Source organism: Montipora capricornis, chromosome 14 (assembly GCF_036669925.1).
Source record: "Montipora capricornis isolate CH-2021 chromosome 14, ASM3666992v2, whole genome shotgun sequence".
Taxonomy (NCBI): domain Eukaryota; kingdom Metazoa; phylum Cnidaria; class Anthozoa; order Scleractinia; family Acroporidae; genus Montipora; species Montipora capricornis.
Genome location: NC_090896.1, coordinates 23,942,134 through 23,969,633, shown reverse-complemented (window position 1 = coordinate 23,969,633; position 27,500 = coordinate 23,942,134). Strand labels below are relative to the sequence as shown.

The window sequence follows — 27,500 nt, the reverse complement described above, 5'->3', positions numbered from 1 at the left end:
CTCCTGAACACAGGGTATGGATTCCAAACCTAGTGGGGTCCAGACCTTCCTTGCCAAGCTCCTTGATTAGCTCCTTTGCCCGACTGTAAGACATAGCCTCTCTCTGCAGACGAACTCCTTGCTTGGTATGCAACACATGTCAAAATAACGGAGAGCCTTTGGAGTGGTTTGCAATTCTAAAGAATTTCTCATAGAAAGCCAGGAAAAACAAGGCTACCAACTGGAGGTCACCAAGGTTACCCTTCTCAAAGCAACTGATCGCTTTCCGCACCAGAACAGAAGACAATGGCTCCTTATGTTCAGCTAACCTGGCAAGAATTCGCCTGGCAGTATCAACCACTTGCTTCACTATCGGATACTCACTTGGCTCCCAGTAGCCACTCTTTTCATGATCCCAACTCACACCGTACACTGCAGAATTCACCGAAGACACTGACCAGGCCTGCTGAATGAGAGATAGGACGTACAGCGTGAAGACCACACAGTCTGCCGGCAAAAAAGCAGCATCGTGATGACAGGCCCATAACTTCCAGGATTTATAAGTGCGCAGATTAGTCGCAACTGTTGTAGCAGCGCGATCACGAACCAATGCAGCTGGTAGCGCCTTTGCTAGCTGTTGCAATTCCGGATGGATCGGCCTGAAATTCAGTTGGGAAGATGACCTCCTCCACTGCAACAGCAGTAGGACAAATCTAGTAAGCACACATACCATAAAAGAGGAATAGATCCACATGCATGTACACACACTAAAAACTTGGGTCCATAACAGAAGGATTAAGGAAGCCATAACAGCTTGCAGCGGACCATGTGAGGTATCAATAGGCGCAAAGGTTGACTCGAAGGGCTTTTATGGGAGAGAGGCAGGCTCCTACTCATGGGCTCCTGAAGAAAAGGAAGAAGCTCAAAAAGTTGGTTGCTCTTCTGAAGTTATTACATGAATCCCCTCCCAAAAGGAGTCAGCATGTGCCAAATTACTCAGAGGTAAAAGCAAACATTTGAAAGATGCTGGATCATTTTAAGTGACTTTGGTTCTGGATTCTGGATTCCAGATTCCAGATTCAGTTTCCAGATTCCGGATTCTGGGTTTAGGCAAGCCCGTCTTTTTCCTATTATATTTGACACCATTCCCAGTAATTCTGCAAGATTTAATTCCAATCTAGGAGTTATTTTTATTTTTTTAATTCCAAAAAGTACTACATTGTTCTAGATATCATTATCAGCTTCCTTTAAGTTTTCTGAACTTGTAATAAATGCTGTAGGGAGAATTTTATCAAATCAAGAAGTGGAGGAAAGACCACCACTCCTAATATTAAATCACAACAAAAATAATGGGATATCTTTTGAGGCTTAGTGTGAAAATAAATAATGTTCAAAGTTTTCCCCTTTTAATTAAAAGGACGATCTCTTGATATTTAATAGAAAATCAAATTAACTTTTTTATGGCATTATTTCTCATTTTAAGATTAGACCTGCATCATCATCATTGTCATCATCATTATCATCATCATCATCATAATAATAATAATAATAATAATAAAGCTTTCAAAGTACAAAGATCTCGGGATCGAAATCGCGAAGATGTGGGGAACGAGAACAGGGTTCTTGCTAAGTTTTTGCACAGGAGGTAAAAAACCAAAAATAGCAGGTAACTTTGTTACCTGCCCCTGCATGGGTTGGCAAGCTCAAGTCTTAACTTGACGTTCGTATCGATCGCTGTCACATGCCAGCGGCTGCTAAATTAATTTAATACTCAGCAAAAGGAAAGTAGGTTATGCTATTTCATTGGCAGTCACCTAGGGGGTCGGGGGGCAGGCCCCCCCCCCCCCCCCCCTGCATTTTCAGAAAAGATTTACAAAATTGTTAAGGTACAAAAATGTCCCATAAAATCTCAAAAGTAACACTTTTTTGACATCTGCATTCAATAATTTATGTAACTTCTTTGATTAATATTGCCGTTTAAGAAGTAAAAGTTCTGGGTTTTCGTATTTACAAAACAACAACACTGACTAGCTCGCAACTAGCTATCAGCATTAACCTATACTTCAATGTTAACCATTATAGCTTACGCTTATGTGCAGATTTATGTAACAGATTTAGCTGCTTTTAGGACGGACGCTGGAGGCGTAAAATTCTTAGCGTGAGAAAGTGGTGTCTATGCGTGTGGGCGTGAGAAATATATCAAATGCGTGTGTCTCACGCAAAATGCGTGAGAGTTGGAAGGTCTGTAAATGGTATATTTTCGAAACAATAACATGTGCCAGATATCTTCACAGGATTGGTTGGAGGGGGAAAGCAATATTTTCCCATAAACGAAATGTAATTTCACCTTTGAACAGACGAACATTCCTTGGATAATTTCGGTAAATATTTCAGTGAAACAGCCGGTAACATTTATTTGAACAGCCGGTAAAAATAACCGGTTACCGGCTCTTAACAAGAACCCTGGAGAACAGAGACTGTGCCGGTTATTGTTGGTGCGCTGGGACTTATTAGAGAGGGAATGGACCAGAACTTAGGAAAGATCCCTGGAACCAGCAACATTAATGAGCTGCAAAGGATCGTCCTCCTAGGAACTGCGCACATACTGAGAAGGTTTCTGACCATCAAATAAAAAAGTCCCCTGGTACCTCAGGACCAAGGATTGGCCCCGGTTCAAGGAGACTGAAAGAAGCAATTAATAGCACTGTAAACTATGATAATAATAATAATAATAATAATAATAATAATAATAGTAATAAATTGTGATCGGGCACGAGCATGCATGTATGATTATTTAGAACACTGTTCAACACATGACAATAATCCCAAACAGTGATGATAATTGATGATGTGATTATATGTTAAATTATTGTTGTCACTAATATTAATAGATGATTCAATGTGGTATTAAGTTTATTGTGTACGCAGCACAGTTCATAGAATGTACTTGATTTGTGCCATTTATTAGCATGTTAGAAACCCTGGCCTTGATTTTTTACAGGCACACAAAACAGAGAATTGTGCATCAAGACAAACATCCTGTGACAGGTACATGTACAGAAGTTGAAACAGCTTGGAGTGTTTAAGAAATGAAAATAGGATTGATTGAATTCTAATTCAGAGTGTAATTGGGTGCTCTGTAAGACATTTCGTCCAATAATAATTATACATTGGGGATTATGCAATTATAGCAAAATACAAATGTCTTCATATCCTTCTGTTCTGTTGCGTCTCTGCTTCTTCCGCGAGCTTTTCATTACACCTCTTTCAGAGCAGTTTTTAATTGATCGAGTGCCGAACATAATTAGCAAATTGCTTTGGTTTTGCATTTAAAATTCAGTCAGTGATTGGTTGAAAACCGTGTTGTTGTTATTATTATTATTCTTAGAGCGGTTTTCGAATGAGTGTTGTAAAACCAAAGTAATTACTTTGGTCAATCAAAAAGGACGAAGACAATCCAGTAAACCAATCAATACTGGAAGTAATTAAACGTAGCCGACACAAAGCGTGGGAAAATGTGCACGCACGAGCCACGATTGGTTTTGGTTTCACTTCTGATTGGTTGAAAAAGTGTTGCAAGAACTTTGAACCAATCACTCAGTGAAGTAATCATAAACCAAAGTAATGATCTAATTACTTTCGACACTCAATTGAAAACCACTCTATCATCATCATCATCTTCGTTATTATTATTATCATTATCATTATCATTATCATTATCATTATCATTATCATTATCATTATCATTATCATTATCATTATCATTATCATTATCATTATCATTATTATTATTATTATTATTATGGAAATGTTTCACAGTCATTAAATCTGGAAGTTCTCATTGACAGTGAGCCACGTCCTGTGGCTTCAGATGCCAATAATAATAATAATTATTATTATTATTATCATCATTATTATTATTAATGATTATTATTGGTTATTTGGACAGATTATAGAATGTGGTAGTGGCTTAGACATTGGGAGTGTGCTTTAAGATGTAATTGTCTGACATGTATCTTGCAGGACTTGCTTTGAAGCAGACTAGTGACAGTGTTATACTGTTTGTGGTGACAACAGAGGCTGTGCTGTCATACAACCTGTCTGCTAAGGACCGCAGAGTAAGAAAAAGAGCTACTTGTACGGTCTTAAACTAATAGTAATATTGACATTGGCATACATGTAATAGTGATAATGATAGCAATACTGGTAACAGTCAGATATTGTTTTGAAAGACATTATGGTATGCTCAATGGGCAAATTAATATGTATTTGCCGCATCCCATAATAGCTATTTGAAACAATAGAAATCAAAATAATGGCCTCCATATCAGTAAAAAGGTCTTAGACTATTTCATTTGGAATAATGGTATTGCATGTATATTGATATATGATTGTATGGTTAAACCAGAAGCAGACTAGCAGCCTTTGTGGCATACCTCTCCAACAGATCCTAGACTCATTTGCAGCCATTCACCAGCAAAAATTAAGAACTATAATATTGTGCTCCTTCAACTATCCCCTGTTGATCTGGTACAAACATGTATAAGCAAAGAATAAGAGAGCAACAAGCAGACAAATCTATAGACGAAAGAGAGAAGTGATCCTCGCACTTGTCTGGACATACTAAGCCTATGTCACAGTATTTTTACAGACCAGGAGCCCATGTACTATCTATTTTTAGACTACCTTTTCTGCAAAAAGACAAGACAATTCCAGTTAGCTGACGCTATGCTGTAAAGTTAATTTCTTGTGATTGGTCCTGCAGGAGTCTCATCAGCGGGAAATTTAATAAAAATAAAGAGAAGTCTGTGATGACGCTCTGACAAAAATATAAGGCTGTTGCTTGCTCCTAGTTATGGGCTACTGATTTAAGCAATTGCCTGTTTTATAGACACTTTTACCACCTATTTGGTGCCTCCAAAGGGATCTGTCTGTAAACCACTTCTCAAATAATAAATCATGATAAGTACATTTCGTTCACAAAAAGGCTCAGCCCAAGCCATGTTAAGTGTAAAGGAAAGTTGTCCTCAAACTCCCACGGCCTACTCCCCTCTGGCCTCGTTGCTCAGTCGGTAGAGCAATGGTGATCTAATCCGAAGCTTGTGGGTTTGATTCCACCCAGGTCAGAGATTTTTCTCTGTCCTTGGGTGTTGCTTAAGAAGTTCCTGATGTTGTCGATCAGCGAAGATTCTTCATACATCATATCCACACAGTAGCATTGGCATCTTCAGTGTAAAATGAGAACTCTTCTGATGCCTTTTTTTTTCCTTCATTTCTTTGGAAATTATCGCTACAGCATTTAGCTGGGCAAATATCCACGCAACCGGGGCTACTGCGTAATATTATATTAAACTGCCCTGTGAGTTTGTATCATGTGACGTAAATTAGCCAATAAAATCGTCCGAAAATTAATGAGCGGTTCTTGATTAGGGTTATCCCATATGTAGGATTAGTATTTGTAGTTTATATGGAAAGGGGATCTTGCATGATTACCGGTATTTGTGGAGGTGGTGTTGAAGCTGAGGAGATGGGTAATTTGGGAACACTTCATGCCATTTATCATACAGAATGCACATATAATGATACTGCATTTCTGCCCATGTACATGTAAATATTTAATGACATAAGTGAAATCAAACTGTTAGCGAGTACAATTCAGTTTGTGCTGATTAATACATTGCTCTCATTTGCTAACTGCACAAAGTTATTTGTGAAAGCAGTTGACTGTAGAACAACCCACTAGAACAACCCACATTCTTTAGTCTTGGCATTACTTTAATTATCATCATTTGAAGTGACTGGGTTCTATATAACATCATTATTTTTAGGAAGTATTGGATGCTCATGGCTGTGAACTCAGATGCTCTGTAATGAGTGATGCCTCCCAAGAAAATCAGTTTATTGTTGCTCGCAAAGAGGTTAGACAAGTTTCCTTCTTTATATATTAATAATAACCATTCTTCATCAATAATATTCATTGTTATAATCATAGGAGGCACTGTGTAGCGCAGTGGCGTGCCTGTAGATCTGGATATCCCAGGTTCAAGACCAGCTCTGACCAGTCATTGAATTTGGTATTCCCTGGTTCAACTTCCCAGCTGCACTTGTAAATACTGTAGCCAACTGATTTGCCTCCAGCTAGTTAGGATTCTTGATTAACAGTTGTTGTAACAGATGTTGTTGTTGATGTGTTGCGTTGTGTGTTTCATTGGTCCTGAAAATTAAAGCCCCTATGGGGAGTGGTCAAGTATGTACGTATTGTAAGGAGATGGTCAATTCTTGGCCTGGTTAATGAATCATGTGTTTTATTAATTTATCAATAATTACATTGGCATACTCAAGAAAATCCAATTGCTCCTGAACAGGAATCAAAGCTATGATCTACTAGTTTGAGTGCTTTGCCACAGAGCTACAGGAGATGTGGCAGAACCAGTTCATGTAACTTGCATACTTAGAACAAGAGAAGGTAGTAGCTAATTAAGAGCATTTGAACTAGATAATTATGTACACGTATCATATTTTTGTACCTGTATAGTCTAACAGTCTAGTATTAATGTTCATTGTAGGCACTATACTTCTACCAGCTTGATGGAAGAGGGCCTTGTTTAGCTTTTGAAGGTAAACTCTTCATGATAATGAAAGTGTGAAATTACATGTATTTTGTATTATGTGGCTTAATTGATCCATGAAAGGTGAATAAAGATAGGCCATTGGCTACCAGGGCAGGCAAGATGGCCCTTTAATTCTGGATTTATTCTCTCACAGAATAATATTATGTTTTTGGATATTTTGAGAAGTAACAGGTTATGGGGTGACCTTTGATCCAACCAATGTGTTGGTCAACGCATTGGTCAACACATCACCAACACATCGTGTAAAACACGAAAACAGTAATGTTGTAATTTTTACAGTACTTAAGACCCTTGGTGGGATATGCAATACATCTCTTCTCGCATATCGATCATTGGTCAATCTGTTGGTTGGACTGGATTCCTTACCATAACCGGAACAACATTTTGTTTTAGCTTGGGGTATAATGTACAATGTACGTTGTTACTTGAAAATGAAACTACAATGTGCTGTAGCTAGGAAAAATAGTTTAGTGGAACTTTGTCTCAATATCAGCAACAAAAGAATAAGGCCCGAAAAGAGAGATATAGACAGAGCTAGTCACATCAAGTTTGTGGATAAGACTGTACACTCATGCATGTTTACCCTTCCACCCCTGAACTGACAGAAAATCATCTGGCATTAAACAGATTAAAATCTGTAAGGGTCTTCGTTGGGAGGGAATGTGGTTAAAGGGTGCAAAGTTTTTTAGTGGACATAGCTGTTGTTAACCCAGTTTCAACTCTATTAAAGCCAGTTCCTGCTGTAGTAATGAGTAAAATCATCTGGTATTAGACAGATTTTAATCTGTATTGGTCTCTGGTCTCTCTTTGGAGGGATTGATTAAAGGGTGCAAAGTGTTTGAGTTGATCTACACGGAGACGTTCTTAACCCAGTTTCAATTATGTAAGTGCCATTGTTAGGAGGGGATGGGTTGGCCTGGTTTTGATTATTCATTTTTTGTTTTCAATTGATAGGTGAAAAGCAAATGATAACTTGGTGGCGGGGTTATCTTGTTGTTGCCAGCCAGGATAATAAACAACTGTCACGGCCAACTGTAGGGTGAGAGATTCATTCAGCTACAAGCAATATCAGCATTTGGTTAACTCATTCACTCCTCAGGTGTTGTTGACGAGTAACATCATCTGGCATTTGACAGGGTAAAATCTGTTGAGTCTGACTCCGAGGAGTCAATGGGTTAATGTTCTTTTATGTTTAAGTGTCAATCATTGTATGGATTGATTTGACAACACTTCCACAGAGCACCATGCAGGCATTGCAAAAGCTACATATACGTTTCACTTAAAATTGAATTTTTAGATTTGTGTTCCACGAATACATACTTCCTTTGTTTTGCTGTTCTTCGCTGTAATTTATGGGCATGCAACTTAATTTTAACTTAATTTTGTGGACTGTGTGTGCATCATTTCATTTCAATAGTTTAAATTTAACAAATTGGAGAAATATACATACCCATACTGTACATACCCAGCTTAAACTGGTTATAATATTAATCAGGAAAGCAAGGTCAAGCTAACAGGGAATGCCTTATACTGCAGAATATCAGGCTCACTAATACATGTAGCTGCATGCTCTGACACTATACCCAAGAGTTAATACTATAAAATATTAATAAAACTGTTTAGGCAGTATAACTACATACCGGTAATTACCATGGTTGTGGTCTCAGCAATGACCTACTGTATGTATCTGCAAGTACATGTTGCCTTCACCTGGCTGATTTTTCTGTGCTTTTCATACCAATTTGCAATGACATTAACAATCATGGATTTAAGAATTCAGGATTTGCAATTAAAAGAGGCAATTTCTGTAAATTGTATTATTGAGCTTGACTTGAAAAACAGTATATAAAGACAGTTAGCACATAACAGATTAAAATATTAATAATTGAAGAGGAAGGCTGGGCTACATTAACTTCTGTCTGAGTCTAGTATTTATCAATTTTTTGGATCACTAAATTGACTGATAGACAATGATCACTGTGGTTGCAAATTGCTTACTGTAAATGTATTTGAACTAAAATCCTAATTTGTATCATTTCTCCCTTTTGACCACTGCAGGGGCAATTCTCAGACAAGGAATGTTAACATTGTGACTGTATATGATATTCAAAACAAGTTGATTGGTTAGTCATTAAATTTTGCTTGGACAAGTTCAGCATTAAAGTAATAATTTCCAGCAAGTTGGCTACACACTTTATTGTATTCTTCTTAAACCCACAACTTTGTGGCTGAAGCATTTTATTATAGAAACTACATTAATTTTACTGGAACAGCTGTATGTGCTCATCTGGTGATGAACATGCACTTGACAAGTTTGTTATCTTGCAGCATTTACAGGGACTTTCCAGGGTGTCATTGATGTCTTGTGTGAATGGGGAAGCCTGTTTGTTCTTACGGCAGAAAATAAGGTAACAGTGTCCTTTTGTGTTGTTAACATAATACAATACATGTACGTTGCACCTGACACATTTATGCAGATGTATTCTCTCATTATTATTGGTTGAGCTCTTCAGGAGTGAATCATCGGTTTATTCTACAGCTCTGTTTTGTATGATCAACGAATGACCACACTCATCAGGCAACTTTGTTATACATGTACGCAGATGTATTCTCTTAAAAATTATTGGTTCAGGACTTCAGGAGTGATTCATCACTTTATTGCTAAAGCTCTGTTTTGTATGATCAACGAACAACCACACTCTTCAGGCAACTTTGTTATGAAGGTCATTCGTTGACCCTCAGGACTGATGTCCTTAACTGATTTAAGAGAATTATAGTAATCACTCCTTTAAGAGTTGAGCACTCTGACAATCTGTTTAAATACTGTAAGAAAACAAATTATAAGTAAATATGTACATGTATGTATGTACATGAGGGAAAGTTATATCAATCATGTAATGCATACATGCACCTCTCAGATAAAACTTGGTCGTTATTGCCTGATGAGTGTGGTCGTTTTTCGACCATACGAAACAGCGTTGTAGCAATAAAACGATGAACTGAAATTTTGCTACCATTGATCATTATATATATAATTATATATACATGTGTAAAAAGGAAGCAAGTCTCAACATGGTCCACAGTGTTCTCATCGGGAGTGTTTCTAAGTGTGCCTCACTGCCTGTGAATTTGCCCAGAATTATTCCCTTCATTCGATAGCAGTACCAAGCAACATGTTTTACCTCATGTGCAAGACTGTTTTTATTCTGGAATCATCTTACAGTGTATAATCCAGACAAATTCATCATTCTTGGTTGAATGATATTTTGGATGAAATTAGTGGAATTTCATAAGACAAAGAGATTGAGTATTTTACTAATTCCCTGTTTTCTGGTTTTTATATTTTTCATGCTTGATTGTACTCTCTGCCAATTTCTTGGAAACAGTACAATTAACTTAATTAGTATGTCCATTGCTTTCCCCCAGTTCTTATTTACATGCACTCTTTTTCTTGATGTTTATCGACATAATTCATGTTGTGGTTGTGTTTAACCACCATGTAGATGACAGTGAAATGTACCTCCTGCCAAATAAATGCAAACAATCTGTAGGTGGACCCTTACATGGTCATGCAGAAGTAATGCCCCAATAAAAGTTGTACAATTGAGGGTATCTGCAGGAGTTTGTCCTTCTCACCACCCCTTCCATTCTACAATGATCGCAAAACAATGTCCTTGATCGGAGTTGTCCATTTGTTTGCTTTCAGATCTTTCAGCTCGAAGAAAAAGACACTCAAACAAAATTGGAGATTCTTTTCAAGAAAAACTTATATGCAATGGCAATCAGGTGTGTCTTTAAATCTCTGCTGAAACCTAATAACAGAGTTCCTTGAAGCTTAGATAGTGCAATGTAAAAAAAAAAGACTGTCAAAATTACATACTTTCAACTTAACATTCAACAAAGGTAACTGTTAAAGATCTCCATAATGAACAGATTCCCTACAGAGTCGTCGACTAGAGGTTCTGGGATGGTCCTCAGGTTATCTCAGGGGCTGCATGGCATTTCTGTTTTCTTTCCCTTGGACATCTTTGGATACAGGCTTACTGCTTATATCTGAAATGGGTGGGATGGGGGGGGGGTTTGTCTGAGACAAGAGCAATGTTTATTTTGGGGAGACAGCAAGGGGACACTTTGTGATGCTTATGAAATTTGCATACATCTAATTGGGGGCATTTCTGGACATATCTTGGGGAGGGGGGCAGTCATCTTCTGGTGCATCACAGCATACCACCAACCTTGTCTATGACACGTGATTTGTGACTTTGGTGTTTACTGATGACCTTAGTTTCCCTCTGTAGTCCAAGTCTACTAGTTGTCCATCTTGGTTGTTACCCAGTCTACTTGTTGGAGCTCTGGTATTTCCCTTATTCCATTCATCCAGAGCATTCGAAATGATTGTGCTAAACATAATTTCTCGATTGCATTGCTTTATCCGTAGAAAGTTTGTGCAATAAGTCAATAACATTCTGCTTTCGGTCTCAAAGTTTAGCAAAGAGTCAACACTATTCTGATGGGCTGATTGACATTTTTACTCAGTATGGAGATCACTTGTACAGGTATAGCAAAGCTGATTATCAGTAACAATAAAAAATGAACTTTATTATGAAGTGTCAATTATTTATTGCTGGGGCACTATACATGTACATTGTAAAATGACAGAAAATCACTCTGTTTCCTTTGGCACTGGTTTCCTACAAGGGGAGGTCTGACCAGATTAAGTTTGAGATACAGTAAGCACTAGGGGCATTTAATTGAGAAAATATAGTAATTCAAACAAGAGCCTAGGGTTAATTTAATCTCGTGGTCAGATTTTTTTTGCAACCCAACTTAGCAGTAAAGTTGTCTTGCGCAAAATGAGTGCTTATGATCTTTATGATGTTTCAACAGTGTATATCTGTTATTTGATGTGCATTTTTTGTCTCCAGCAAAGGGGATCATGATGGAGCCATAAAGCAATACATTAAGACCATTGGTCATTTGGAGCCATCATATGTCATCAGAAAGGTAAACAAAATCTGCTAACAGCAAAAACTGTTTCTAGATTTTGGACTAAACAGGGTGCAGACTTGCACAGACATACAGATAGCTTACTTACATGTATCATTAATTATACCAGTATGTACTTGTTATAGTAGGGTATACCACTGACTTGATACCAAAAGAAAACATCTTTGCATGGCCTTATGTCACGTGACCTTGTCAATCAGTAAAAAAATGGTTATACAGTATGTGACTGCACGTTTTTCTGACGTTTTGTGTCTGTGCGTAACGCACAGTAAAGCAGTTGATATTTTGCTGGTCAATTGGGTGCGATTTTTGGCGGCTATCTTTTCGGAAAACTGCGAAGGCTTCCTCATAAAATAGCTTCTCTTTGTTTGCTCACTGGCGGTAATTAAAGCTATGCTCCAAAGTGAAAAATATTTTGATTGAAGCTGATTTGACAAAGCTTCCTCGTTCCTCCAATCAGCGACCTCTGCATCACCCACTGGTTAAATACTCAACGATAATGCTAGACCACTTCATGGATTTTGACTGAACGTTCAAAGTTTCGCAGATACTCCGCCAAGCAAACCATCGTGGCTTTCTCAACTTGACGGTTTCTATATCCCAAGGGCCTAGCCCGGAACTTTGGCACTTTCGGTCATAGTGGGAAACCTCCTTTGAAATAATTGTGACCTTCATGGAGTACGAGAACCACTACGAGTACAAGTTTTCTGTATTGGGCAAGCGCATTGCGTTTAAGGAACATTTTTTTTCAAAATGCACATGCTCAGAACAGAGAACTCATACTATTGATCTTTGTGTTGAATTGGCAGATTTCTTGTCGAACTTTATAAAACTTGGAAGAAAAAACAAAAACCGGTGTCTTGCCATCATTTTGTCGGAGATGTATCCTTTGTTTTCATGAGCTGTTGGTAACATTCAAAGTAATCAGATCACAGGCGGCCACTGAAATCGTTGTCACTTTCGATTTTGCCATTTAGTTGTGTAACCAATTCAAAAGTACAATAGAAAAATTGGACGTAGCAAAAATCTCCCAATTTTTTTTTTGCTAATGGCAACTTTTTATATTTGCGGCACGAAGTTTATGCTTTCTTCTCAACACTTGAAATTTATTTTGTCGCTTGGAACCTTATGGAAACACGGGCAACAACGCATACTTTGTACTTACGATTTCCGTCCACTTTGAAGTTCTATTTTTTTTCCCGTTTTCTTCAAGTGCAAAACATTCTACTCTGTCCAGTTGGTCTGATGAATGTCATGTTTTGACAGATAAATTAAAATCTCTCTTCTCTTGCTAAAAGTGTGTATTAATATTATTTTTTGCATAAGCTTGCTAACGAAATCTGTTCCTTGCTTAGTTCGCAATTTTGAGCATTAAAATAGAATTTTCGGTCTGATGTTTGTGACCACAAGTCGTATATCTTGATGGTCACCCATCCAGATACCAACCCCGCCAGGCAGGGCTTGACTTCAGTGAACTTTTGTCGTAAAAACTGAATTTGGTGATCATGCATATAACAGTGCATTATTCACGAAAAGTGGATCTAACAAACACAGCAATTCCCGCTTTAACTTGCTATGAAAAAAAAAAAGTTATAGAGAACTTGGAAAAGTCAACATGTCAGCCTCGGTGCCAATGTTAGTCGATTCCCTTTTATTTTTTCGATCTCTCTGGGTTTAATATTTCACTACTAACCACATGTCTTCTCAGGGGGCTATTTACGTAAGGTATCTACATGTACCATGGCATTACAATGTTTTACAATGCAAAAACAATATTCCGTACTATAAGAGCTCCACATTATGCAAAGACAACTTGAATCTCCTGGAATACAAAACGCATTTCAGTTGACAGTTATGGAATAAAGCATTGTGCCAAGTTACTGCACTACAACACGTATGCAATGCGTGCCTATTTTTTTCCAATGTTATTGATTCAAAATTTGTGGCCTATTATTTTTAGTTTCTGGATGCTCAAAGAATTCACAATCTAACAGCATACCTTCAGGTAAGACTGGACTTGGAAGCTTTTTGTTTGCAAAAACGTGTTGAGAAAGATGAAAGAGGCCCATAAGTTTTGATTGACAAATTCATCCACAAGTCTTGCACCCCTTTTCCCACCTACTATTGTCAAATACAATAATAACATTGTGTGTGGAACCAGTAGGTATTATTATGAAAGCTACACCCTACTGTTTGGGAACAGTGTGTGGTTCTTGAATTTTTTTCTTTTGCTCAGGCAAAGGCTTGAACCTGTGAGCTCTCTTGCCAATATTCAATGCTTTTCAAATGAGAAAACCTGAACTTGGCTCGTCAACCACTATGAAAACAGGGTGGCACCAGCCCAACAGATGATGATGTTTCTTTTTTTTTGATTTACTGTACTTTAAAGGCTCTTCATAAACAAGGACTGGCTAACACAGATCACACCACCCTTCTGCTAAACTGCTACACCAAGCTTAAAGATGTGTCAATGTTGGATGAGTTTATCATGGTAATTACAATACTTGTCCACTCACTACTTTGTTTCTTCTTCTCTGAGTGAGAATAAGATGAAAAACAGGAAAATTCATGGGCCAGCATACCACTCATTTCATGTGAAGTTTTCGCTCCAAATAGTTACCTGACCATTACTTGGGATAAAATTTTCAATTAAGGCTTTTAGTGCTCACGTTTGCAACCAAGCAGAGATGATGAAAGGGTATCAGGTATTTATGTTTTTGAGAAATTTCAAGGGAAATACTTGCAGGGTGTTCACTCCTAATCAGCAATATTGATTCATTACCCCTCAAAACAATTATTTTGAAATAGTTGGAGTGCATATGAAGGCACAATTAAATTCTGGATCATTAAATAGTATGGGTTTCACAATCCACATTTCAACGATTAAGTGAAGACTGTGTATGAAAAAGTGGCCATATAGTCAATTTTGAAGGTTGGGACTGGTAAAAAGAGCATTCAATAGCATGGTGTAAGTATAGGTAATCACATGATTTCAAGTGCAATTTGGTATAAATTTTTCAGACCAACAAATTTGTAATTTGTAGTCTGAAAATTTTACAACGGCTTATCGATGCCAAATTCCGTGAGAAATCATGTAATTACTTATTCGTAATGTACATGGAATTAAGAGGAAAAGAAAAAACCAAAGCAAGTGAAATTTTGACAATGTTTGCTTCAATTTTCGAACAAGTTAATTCAACTGATTTGTCAAATTCGAATTCACAAGACCATCGTTCAAGAGTCATTCAACTGTAAACTTGGAAACATGCACTTGTAATTTGCACCTGTGTTACTTGAGAACTTCACCCTTTTCAGCCAATAAGAAGTGAGAAGAAGTTACGAGGGTTGATGAGGATTAATATCATGATGCTGGTTGCTATTATGAATTTGTTTTTTTGTTGTTGTTGTTTTTTTTTTTTTTTTGCAGAGACTAAGAACTTTAAGTAAGCAAAAAAGTTTTTTAGCACAACAGTGATGTTCTCTCACCCTCATAGAGACCAATAGAAAAAAGGGAGGACCGTTTCCAAATTGGAATTTATCATCTGTTTAATCTCGCTTGGTTTCTTTCTGTTGAGATCGCTAACAAAACATGAGAGCATGGTTTTCAATGTTTTGCACTTCAACATCGTCACAATCACATCTTAATTATTGTCATCGTTTTCACCTTGTTGTTTAATTATTAATTTATTTTTCCGTTCCAGACTGATCGAGAGTTAAACTTTGATGTTGAAACTGCCATAAAGGTATGTAACTTCCTTTACAATCAAAACCAATGGTACTTTTGGTAGTCAAGCGGTCTTGATGACTTTACTAACAAATGAGGACATCTTCTTAACGCTAAAATAGTTTCGCCAAATATTGTTTCTATTTGGACGAGCTAGAGAGATAGACAAAGTAGAACGGAAACGTATGTCCACTGATTGTTCGGCCAGTGTGAAGAAAGAACCATCAATAAAATAAAAATACAAGAGTAAATTTCAGCAAAATACAGTTACTGCATAAGCACAAATAACAGACTTTTAAAGTGAAATTTTATATTATTAGCGGTTATCTTGCTGACTATTGTATACCTCCCGCCACAGAAGTAGAACAATTTGTTTTATACCAGTTTTTGGTCAGTTTTAGTTCCTTAAATTTAATGAAGCATATTTCAAGCACGAAGTCAGATGCTACGTTAATTTTAATGAATCTTAGAGAGTAAGACCAAACATTTGTCATTTAGGTTTGTCGCCAAGCTGGGTATTTCAGACATGCAGTCTACTTAGCAGAGAAATATGAGCAGCATGATTTGTAAGTACTATTGGGCAGAAATGGAAGTCCCCTCTAAGCCAAGGAAGTAATTCTTCTCACACAACTCTGGGAGCTATTGTCAAGCTGACCAACTATTTTACGTCGCAAACAAACCTAGCCTGGCATGGTATACAATGAAGGCATCACTACCGATACCAGCAAAAAACAATATCCAACCAATATCCAACCAATACTGCGAAGTTCTCTGATTCATTAAGGGTTCAGTGGAAACTGGGGCTCTAAAATTTGAGTCCAAAAAGGACGTGACAGAAGCACTGAGCACGTAACTTAAGGTCCCTCAAGTCCAGACCCCAGAGATGTGTGAGAAAACATTTTCCATTCCTTTCGTTCCTCATCCAGTCGCAAATACCACTTTGTTGTTTGACACGCTTTTGTCTCAGATACCTGAAGATCCAACTTGAAGATCTGAAAGATTACCAAAGGGCCTTGTCGTACATTGGAAAATTAGACTTTTATGAGGTAAGCTTGAGTCAATGTACCTGTACAGATTAGCACTTTTTGTGCGCACAATGTTTTACTTTAGATTTTATAAAATGTTTTGAACGATTATGAGATAACTACCGGTATTGACCTTCTTCCACATTCAACGGTTGAAATTTTTAAAAACAACGTCATCAGATTATTTTTTCCATTTTGTTTTAAATTTCTTAACAAATATGCAAATTGTTCATTTTTTGTTTCCCTGAATCATTTTTATGTTCAAATTTCTTGGAGGTTGTTTTGCCAATTGAACAACTGAGTATTTTGTTGCAAAACAACAGCGTAAAAATGCACTTTGGATAAAAATTCGCGTACACCGGAAAATATGCCACCCTTTCAACGTTGATTTCAGTTTCCAGTGGGTAAAGCAAACAGCTTACCGATTGGTACATGTATATTGTAGCATCCGAAATAGAAATGGGAATGACAATTTTGCGTCAACTCCCATTAGGAGCAACCAGGTTTTAGCTTAATATGTTGGACGTGTCCCTCACTCATGTCATATGAATTTATCATTACATGTTTTACTTGACTTGAAACCTACCATCTCGTCCATGGTACTATAATTGCAGATGTACCCGCCGTCGGTCGAAGCTGAGTGGTTAAACCATTGTTACCAGAACTATGTAATTGCTAAGCTCCAAAGGTTTACTTTGCTCAACGGTAGTGTCCAAAAAATTAGTGACACATCAGTTCGCCGACTTCTGTCTGTAGTTGGCTGAACTGAAGCAGTGTTCCACCATTTTATGTATTTACTATGTCTAATCTGTATTGCTCTTGTAGGCTGAAGATAACATGAAAAAGTATGGTAAAAGCCTAGTGAATGCTGTTCCTGATGAAGCAACAAAGTTACTGAAAGTGCTTTGCACTGATTACAGACCACAACGCCTTCAAGAACGTGAGCGAAGCAGTTTTTTCCTTTTTTTTTCGTTCCTATAAATTTTCCTTCGACATTGTACTTCCTTTCAACTGTTTTCCCACTTGCTGCTTCCACAACCGGCTGCCTTGTTTATTTGTTTTTCTGTACTCTTCATTTTGTACTCGCCATTCTTTGCATCTGTTCTTCTGGCCTGTTTGTTTGTGCTGGATTCCTATTTTGCTGAATCTTGACTTCCATAACAATGACCCACATTTTTAAGACTAGCTTTCTGAGACCGTTGGTTTAACAACAACAAACAACAATAATTTATTGTACCCAAAGCAGGATATTATAGTTATTTAATTACAAGTTGTTAAATTAATTAATTACATGTAACTAAGAAGGGTACTGACTTCTTGAAATAAAAAAAGTTAAAAACACAAAGAAGCCAGATTCAGTAAGAAAATTTAAATAAGTTTATTGTGCGGGGTACAATATGGCAGGACAGCAGACTGTTTACACACAAAACACACACACCAGCACGTATTACTATAGGATGAGCAAAAGAGTAGAATGGAAGTTACGAAGTACAAAGCTATTACAATATTAGTACAGCGAAGAGATAATGTTGTTTTAGTTTTTATTTAAATTGAGAACGAGAAAAAAGCTTTAGTCTTGTAATCAATTGAGTTCCAGATCGGTCCTTGAAATCTAATATTAAATTTTCCATAATTAGTTCTAGCTTTTGGAAGGTAAAAGAACTGCTTAGCTGCAGATCGTGTGTTGTAATGATGGATCTTACTTACTTGAGAGAAGAATGCATGAAAAGCAGAAGGTAATAAGGAACTGATCCCTGCGGTATACCACAGTATATTTTAGTAAGGTCAGACTCTATGCCATTAACAGTAACAAAAGGAAAGGAAAGGAAAGGAACTTTATTTAAGTGTCTAGTGGATTTAGCGCTGGAGCACTAATTGGGGACACTGTAAAGTGAAATTAACAATTAATACGACAAGTCAAATGTTGGTTTTTGAGGAGAGGGGAAACCGGAGTACCCGGAGAAAACCTCTCGGTGCAGAGTAGAGAACCAACAAACTCAGCCCACATATAACGCCAAATCGAGGAATCGAACCTGGGCCACATTGGTGGGAGGCGAGTGCTCTCACCACTGCGCCATCCCTGCACCCCAAACAAATTGTAGGCAATTAGGTATTAAGATATGAAGTAAACCAATCCTTTGCAATACTCCTTATTACTGGGTTGCCAGTATGGCAATCCCAGTCGGAAAGTGGGTGGGATTTGTTCGTTTTAGTTGTTTTAGTTTTTTTTCCGTGTCGGTAAAAGTCTTCCCTGTCCCTCTCCTGGTTAGTGGTGTCTTTGCGCATAGAGCCTTCTGCGCGTATTTTCTTAGGATCGAGAGGGTAGTGGAAATGCGTAGATTTCTCTGGTGGACACAGTAGAATCATTAACTTAGCCTGCAATGGCGTCGAAAGGCATGTAACGCGAATGGCGTTTAAGTGGATCCTTCAACAAAATATACCCTTATGGAGCTCAATAATGGGAAGTCAGTTGGATAAACTAGGCAGGCGGTGAAAAGCCAACACCTGGAATCTCAAAAGTGACGAGTAATGGACTTCAATAACAATCTATCGCCCGTCGAGCCGAAATCAAAGTGAGCTGTATTTCTAAATAATATTTTACCAAGTGTGCTGTTATGTAGAACACTGAAACCAAATGGAAAATTCTCTGATAACGTATGGGTTCAACAAAGACAGAGCACGAATCGAACACCTCACATGCACGTGGATGTGTGATCAACTCTGCACAGTCTTCAGGTAAAAAAAATAATTGGAAATGTGACAGCCAAGAATTGTTTGAAAGAAAGCTTGTCGTGTATTTTGTGCTTCATTATTCAAGGAAAAGGTTCTTCATGGAAACGGTTTGATCCTGAAATTTAGTTTGTTGCAATATTGTGCATATTTGACACGATTGAGTTTCTTCTCTTCACGCACGTAATGAAATAGAAGGGGTTTTTGCCTCTAATAGCAAATATGTTGTTTGTTTCAAAAACTTGTTCGCTGGAAAAGGTGGCCTTTATGAATTCACCATGCTTTTATGATATGCGAGCTTAACTGGATAGTTTTTATGGCAATAGTAAAGCATTTTCTTGTCAAAATGAGGTTAGCGTCTTTCTGGTGTGTTAACTGAATTAAATCGTGAGTTTGTATTTGCCGTCTGCCGCGTAACCTTGATTTTCACTCTCAAAATTACCTCCAGAACCTACTTTTTGCGTAGAATAAACTTTTAGAATGATGTTCTTGTTTGGCATAAAGCAAGCTAACAAAATCTGTACCTTGCTGAGTTCGCATTTGTTAGCGTTAATAGTATTTTCGGTTCGATGCTTCTGTTTATGAGGGGTATATTGTTTTGGTCTGCCATCCAGATACTAACCCCGCCAGACAGGGTTAACTTCAGTGAACTTTGGTATTACAAAGCTGTCAGATGCCCAGTGGGCACGCTTAAACTTGTGGTGAAAAGAAGTTGTCAGGGAACTTGAAAATTATCAACATGTCAGCCCAGAAGCCAATGTTTCTCGCTTCTCTTTTATTTTTTATTCTTCAGAGACTGGAGTGCTGTAGTTCAATACCACACAATTCAGTGCCATCTGATTTTCTGTAACACGTACCACAGGCAACCCAGTGAATGCTTCACGGAAGCATCTCGTTCCATAGAAGTCAAGTTTTTCAATAAGAATAGCATGATCTACAGTGTCAAATGCCTTACTAAAATCTAGAAAAATGCCACATCATAGGTCACCTTGATCAACTGCATGTTGAACTTAGTCAATAATACTAAGAATGGCAAAATCAGTTGAATTATTAGAACGGAAACCAAACTGACCCTGAAAGAGCATCTTTTCCTTTTCTAAAAATTTTAAAAGTCTACCAGACACAATTTTTTCTAAGAGCTTTTTGAATGTAGAAAGTAAAGAGATTGGACGATAATTACTCAAGTCAGTATGAGAATCTTTTTTATGAATTGGAATTACATTTGCAACCTTAAACTTAGAAGGTGCGATTCCATTTGATAAAGAGGTATTAAATAAGGTTGGTAGGGGCACTGATATAACACTTATGAGAATTTTAAGTATATTCACAGGTATACTGAATGGTCCAGTGGCCTTATCAGATTTTAGATGACTGATTTCGTTTTCAATTTCAACCGGAGTTACTGGAAATAAATAGAAATTTTTGCATGAGGGATTTTGGAGATACTTTAATGGAGATTGATCAACATCAGGAATTAATCTGGCCAGATTAACTCCTACAGTGTACATTTGCAAAGTAATTATGAAATGCATTCGCAACCAATTTTGGGTCAGTTAGGTCAACATTACTTTGAACAATTTTGATAATTTTCTGGCTTGTTTTGGTTTAAAGCGAACTATCTCTTTGATACCATTCCAAACCTTTTTACTATTATTAATATTCATTAAGAAATAATTGCTAGAATATACCCTCTTACTTACTCTTAATAAGTGACTAAGCCTATTTCGTTAGTATTTGAATTTACAATAAACATATAACATATACAGATTTAGTCTTAAGGTATTTTCTATATAATGCATTTTTCACACGAATTGTGGTCTTTAGTGCAGGTGTTATCCATGTTTTAGAATATAATTTTTGTGCACTTTTGGAGAGTTATCTAATAGGAATGTGTCTATCTACAATTTGACGAAGTGTTTGGTAAATAGAATCAAACATCCTGGAAGGGTCAGAGTCGTATTCTAGAATTGATTGCCAGTTAACTGATCTGACATCGTCAAGAAATACAGATTGATCAAAGTTCGAATAATCCCTTCTATATAGTTTTGTATTGATGACACATCAGAAAATCTATTTAGAATAATAAAGTTTGTTAAATGATCAGACAGTTCTGTTCGAGTGACGTACTTAAAATCATTTTTAATATAGAAAGCAACGCCTCCTGCATTAGTATAACTGGGTTCAGAAACAAAGTCATATTTTGATAAGTCAACATCAACAAGCGAATCTTTACCATGAGAGATCTTTGTTTCATATAGTCCAGTCAAAGGGAATGAATGATTTAACTCAGATAACATAATTATGAATAAAATTGTCATGGTTAGCTGGCAAAGATATTATGTTGCAATGCAATGCCGAGAATGCCTTTTGATTTGATAAGCACTCAATTATATTATTATTATTACTGTGAAAGTCATGTAGTGTATAGTAACCAAAATTCATATTTGAAGGCATATGTAAATCAATATCAACATTCCAAAGGTAAGGAATATTTGATACTGGAGAGACGATATTAAGCATAGGTAAAGTCCCTAAGTCAGCAGATTTTCCTCACGAAACTCATTAACATTAGCTCCACAAGAGCAATTTGAGATATTGGAAGCCATTACATTAATAAATAAATAAATAAATATAATTAATTAATTAATTAATTAATTAAAAATATAATAATAATAATGCAGTCACTTTTTAATTACTGATTTGGACGTAGCTTCTTCAGGTCATCCTTGTTGTTGATGATGATAGCAGACCTATCCTGGGTTTTCCTCAAGTATATTCTACCATATGAAGTCCAGATGAACATAAACTTCAGATCTTTCTTGGTTTTCACACACTCGTTGAACAGTTCTTTGTTACTTTCCGTGAAACTTTCATTTATATAGATATGTTTCTTACATGTAGATGCGAAACCAAGATCATGTGTGCTGCAATCCTTGAGATGTTTTCGACTCTTGTATAACCTTTCCTTGACATCACGACGAACAAATTTAACAATTATTGCAAGTTCGGCTTTCTTGCCTTTGTACTTGCTGCTTGTAGGCAACCGGTGAGAAACTGAAATATGATCTTGTTCAATTGGAACACCCACAAGCTCGCCAACTTTCATAACCAGCTTATTCGTATCTTCGCTTTCTGAGACTGGTATCCCTTGGATTTCTAGGCACTCTCTCTTCGAGTACTGTTCCAACTCATTACATGCAGACATCAATTTCTTTATCTGAGAATCTTTTACATTTACTGTAGATTTCAAGAACTTATTCTCCTTTTTGATTTCTTTATATTCCTTTTCTTGCTCAGTGAGTTTCTTCAGAACTTGATCGTATTTTTGGTTTGCATTTTCAGTAAAAGATATAAGATCGGCAACTTTTAAACTTTCTCAACTTTTAAAGGAGCAAGCTTTTCGTCGAAAGTCGCTCGTAGTTCTTCCACAGTTATATGATTTGGAGACATATAACACAAAAAAAATGACAATTAGACAGACTTACACAACAGAAAGCTTAGAAAAATACAGAGAATCACGTTAAGATATCGCACGAAGAAAAAAACGCGGCCATCTTGTTTCACCACCGCTGATCACCCCCTAGTTTCTGCTGTCTTCATTTTGTGCTAAAACGTGCAAATCAGTATAATAGGATTTGATTTGATTTTTCTGCAGGCATGATGTCAGGTGCAGTTTCTCCTGTTGGTGCTGGTATTGTTCAGGTGCTATCGAATACATTGGGTATGTTTCAGAGTCCAGTCCATTAGAGCTGCCCACTCGCTGAAATAATTAGACATGTTTTAGTTTTATCCAGGGCTTCGTTTTTCAAAGCTGATCCAAATGAATTTTTTCAGACACCACGCAACGCTTATTTTGGAGCTGTTGAAATAATACTTGTGAAGTGACTTGAACTGAATATTACTACTTTTAATTGCAAAAAACGCCAAAAACTGCGACTCAATCTTAACTCAAACTTAACTCAAACTCGAAACTCGATGAATAGCCGATCCCGAACAGAGCACACTGGCAACGACAAATTCATTGTTTGCAAAGACAGTTCAGTAGCATGCAAATGTCACTCCACTCATGAAATGTTTGTAATATTGACAACTCTCTCAAAGTGTGATACGGATCACTGTGAAAATTGAATAGGTCCTTCCCCAATCCAAGTGAAAACTATTTTTGGGATGGCAATAAAGTCTTACTTTCAAATATGAAGGAAAAAAAGAAAGAAAAAGCTTTTTATCAAGTAGCAGGACTGTTTTCTCCGCGTTGAATGATATATTTGCACAAAATTTTGCAAAATGCCATGGCTTTCCAATGATCAAAACAATCCTATAATTGGTCTGGATAAAAGCAGTGATGAAATTAATTTAAAGAAAAACACGACACTCCTGAGTTTTACAGACATGTTTCGGCAGTTCCCTCTGCCATCTTCAGTGTGAAATGAACAATAAATTCCAGTGAAATATAAATACTAGAGAAATTACAATAATAATAGCAATAATTAAGACTATGAAAATAGTAATAATAATAATAATAATAATAATATACCGTTTATTTGCCACATTGCAGAATTAATTGAATTAAAGGGCTGAAAATTTACACTCAATAAATAATTAAAACAACTACTACTACTACTACTACTACTGCTACTACTACTACGGCTACTACTGCTACTACTGCTACTGCTACTGCTACTGCTACTGCTACTGCTACTGCTACTGCTACTGCTACTGCTACTGCTACTGCTACTGCTACTGCTACTACTACTACTACTACTACTACTACTACTAAAACAAAAATATCTTATTAACTATTTACATATCTACTTATTTACTATTGAATGAGATAAAGGAACCTGAATGCTGGGTCCGGCAACAACCCTTACCACCGTAAACAATATTTCTATTGTTGTAGCCGGACCGCAGGTTGTAACTATGTCCACTAGTTGCTGTTTTCGGTATGAGGAAGTTAATGGGGTGATCATTTTGAGACATCTTCCGAATATATTTACAGCAGAGCTGAGTTCGTCTTTCTTTCAGGCTTCTAAGATTGATAATATTAAGGGCATCTAAATAACTGTGGCATGGATAGATAATATGTAGAGCCCTTTTTTGAATTAACCCAACTTATTTGAAAGAAATTCAGGAATATCTTTCCAGACTTGCACGCCGTATTCTAATATAGGTCTTATTGTTGTCAGGTAAACTTTGAGGATTCCATCTCTATTAACATCAAGAATCCTTAGGGAATACAGGCGCTTCGAGGCTTTTTTCGATACGTAATCAATATGCTCGCTCCACTTTAAATCATTACTGATAATAATACCGAGTAGTTTATAAGTTGTTACACGTTCAGCTGTGTTATTACCTAGGACAATTGGTCTTGTAGTAAAATTATCATTTTGCATGAAGTTAATTAACATTTCTTTGCACTTTTTCGGATTTAATTGCATATTGTGTTCTATAGAAAACTTGTGAATGTCATTGACAGCTACATTTAGTAAGCTAATACCATTCCTTGGTAAGATTGTGCCGTGATATCATCAACGAATTTAATCCTCAAATGCCATTCACGCAAAAGATTGTTGGTCATCACAGCGAACAAAATCACACCCAGTTTCGTCCCTTGCGGAATACATGTTTGACCTGTGCATTAAGTGTTGGTTTGTCCCAAAATATGTGCAACGCCTCTTTGATTTTAAGAGCAAATCGCGATGATGCCTGATCGATGATGGCAAAATTGTCACGGGAGCATGCGGAGCGACATGCTAACGAGCTCTCCAGATGCTTGAAAATGTTTGAGGCTCTGTCCTTTTCCAAATGTCGGGTGGTCTCACCGACATAGCAAGCTGCACAGCCTGCGCACGAAAAATGTATAAACTACACATGATCGGAGTCCATTGGGCGCTTGTTCACCAGTTGATCTTACAGCGTTGCCTCTTACATGCTGAGTGATACTGCGGTTAATGATTCTTTCCATTAGCCTAGATGGATACAGGTTTCTTTTTGTGCCAAAGTACTTCTGTGCACTTGTTTGTGAATCCTTTCACTGAGGGAAAAAAGACGGAGTGCTCATCATGGCATAAAAACACCTGCGGCCTCGGGCCGTACTCAAGACCTCGGGCACAGGTTTTCCCTATACAGGCCTCCCAGCTGGTGAATAACTTATTTATTTTTTCTCCTTTTTTTCTGAAAATGAACTTGGCAAACTGGTTTGCATAAAGTATTTCTACACGATCTATGTCGCACTGTCACAGTTGATATTTAACTTATAACTGAAAAAAGCGCTCTGTCCGCAAAGCTCAGAGAAAAATGATAGACTAACGATGAAACAGAACTTCGAATCTCTTGGTGCAATTAAAAAAACCAAACAGTTATATTTCATAGCAAGCACAGAGAAATGAGCTTAACAGACTAAACAATGATGTTTGAAAAATTCGCACAAACAGGCGACTAATTTTCTACGTATTAAAATTCTTTGTCTTGCATGTTGAATATGAAATCACACTTTCATATTAGGTTTCAACGAAAGTTCTTAAAACTCGAGGAATACATTTAATGAGAAATACTCAAACATTTCAGTCTGTGCTTTCATATCTTATTATCTCAAGTATTTATCTTTGTTCTCCATCAAGTCTTTCACAAATCAGTGCAAAACTTAGAAAACTACACAAGAAAAACTGGTTGACATTTAGTTCGTGCAAACTCTACAGCACTGCGATTTTATTTGTTCGACTATTAATTTTTAGCTACGACTCCTTCAGTGTTTTTTTTTAAATGAAGCAAAAGAGAACCAGATTATAAATAGAACTCCAAAGAAAATAAGGGAGATGTCCACCGAAAAACTGAGCTCAAACAGTTGCAACAACGCGAAAAACCACAGCGTTGCGATGTATTTGTTTGCTACGAATCCGTATATTCTTAAATCAAAAAAAATAGAACTCCAAAGACCGAAAAACTGAGTTCAAATGACTGCTTTGCAGTGTAAGTTGTTTTCAGTTCAATGGCATGTCAACAGCAAACCAGGAAAGTGTTGTTACCAAAATCATGTGAATACTCGCCTTTTTGAACAATAACGTGGCCTTTTATTCCATTGCTGATGCTTTTCCTTCTCTTTTCAACGGTTAGTAAGTGAAAACATGTATTTTAAGAGCAGAACTCGAAATTGCGACCAATACAGTCGCATTTGCGACTAAGTTTTTTCCTTTGCGACTAAAATATCTGGAGAAGTCGCAAATTTGCGACTTGTTGTCACCTTCGCTCTTTTGAAACAAAAGGGTTAGCAGTTGCCACTTTGCTGCTATATTTGCTAAAATAAATAAATGACAAAATTATTTTGCTTCTCGCTGTGAATTTTCTCTGACGATAGCGTAATTGTAGAGTAATTTAGCTGCGATGTTACGTGCACGGCTCCATGCCTTCGAACATTCGCCATTTTCAGCGGTTTCTTTACACACAAGTATTGCGGGCTCATATTTTTTGCTGAACCACTGACAACACAATGCAGCGCGGCGATTTTGCGACTAAAATTTGCGAAATTGCGGCTAAATTTTCTTATTGTCGCAAATTGCGACTGGATTTTTTTCGTTAATTTCGAGCCCTGATTTAGAGGTAAAATCAGATTTGAGGATTTAGGATTCCAGCCACTGAGATGCTTCAGAAAAAAATAAAATATTTATTATCACTAGCTCCGTGAGCGGGCAAGATGAATCAAATCCCATGCTGTGATTGGCTACCCGAGCGGGCAAGATGGAGCTCTACTCCCCGCTCGGGTTTTCTCCCTTGGTCCCGCAAGATCAAAGATCATTTTTTTGGTGTTTTATCCCATGTAACAAATCCTTTATTGACCAAGCTTGTTCGGTCAAGATGGCTGGATATTGGCCTCGTCCTTTTTTTGCGCGTTTATGGACCGAGACGAAGTGGAGGTCCATAAACACCAAAAAAAAAAAAAAGAACTTGGCCGATATCCATCCATCTTGACCCGACGCTTGGTCAATAACCCATATAAATTTTATTAACGTTCACGACTACATTTCATATCTGAAGGCAGGTCATGATTTTTTTAGATCCAATGGCAGAGGGCACCAGAAAGATTCATAAAGCCAGAGCAGAAGAGTTTATCCACATCTTCGTGCATCAGAAGGCGAATCTAATCGAGTTTCTTGAGCATATGGTGCAGGTGAACTGATGCTTCATTCTCGTTTGCTTTTGTTTCGATCAACCTTGATAGTAGGAAAACATCCGCAATTGAGTTGTAAAGGGTCTGTCTCATGCTGTCGGACACTTCTCTATCTTTTTGTGTAACACTTCGTTGACGCCTGACAAGAGTATTAATTAAAAACTACCCAAGCTATCGATTGAGTTGACTTCATACTTTGTAGTTTTCACATTGTTCTCCTCAGTTGGACAAAATACTAT

At 37.2% G+C, this 27,500-nt stretch overlaps 1 protein-coding gene across 2 annotated transcripts in view; it reads left to right on the top strand.

Annotated features, from left to right (window-relative positions):
• Positions 1-27,500, top strand: part of LOC138033591 (vacuolar protein sorting-associated protein 11 homolog) — a 67,863-nt gene that overhangs the window by 20,119 nt on the left and 20,244 nt on the right. The window contains exons 8-25 of one of the 2 annotated variants that reach the window (XM_068881381.1): positions 2,981-3,027; positions 4,003-4,097; positions 5,808-5,897; positions 6,546-6,597; positions 7,566-7,650; positions 8,670-8,734; positions 8,940-9,019; positions 10,318-10,397; positions 11,096-11,167; positions 11,537-11,615; positions 13,579-13,623; positions 14,008-14,109; positions 15,320-15,361; positions 15,841-15,908; positions 16,310-16,388; positions 17,193-17,307; positions 22,753-22,818; positions 27,149-27,261. In XM_068881381.1, the coding sequence (XP_068737482.1) occupies positions 2,981-3,027; positions 4,003-4,097; positions 5,808-5,897; positions 6,546-6,597; positions 7,566-7,650; positions 8,670-8,734; positions 8,940-9,019; positions 10,318-10,397; positions 11,096-11,167; positions 11,537-11,615; positions 13,579-13,623; positions 14,008-14,109; positions 15,320-15,361; positions 15,841-15,908; positions 16,310-16,388; positions 17,193-17,307; positions 22,753-22,818; positions 27,149-27,261 (1,375 nt within the window). The remainder of the gene's footprint in view (positions 1-2,980; positions 3,028-4,002; positions 4,098-5,807; positions 5,898-6,545; positions 6,598-7,565; positions 7,651-8,669; positions 8,735-8,939; positions 9,020-10,317; positions 10,398-11,095; positions 11,168-11,536; positions 11,616-13,578; positions 13,624-14,007; positions 14,110-15,319; positions 15,362-15,840; positions 15,909-16,309; positions 16,389-17,192; positions 17,308-22,752; positions 22,819-27,148; positions 27,262-27,500) is intronic. The other variant, XM_068881382.1, reaches the window with a different exon arrangement.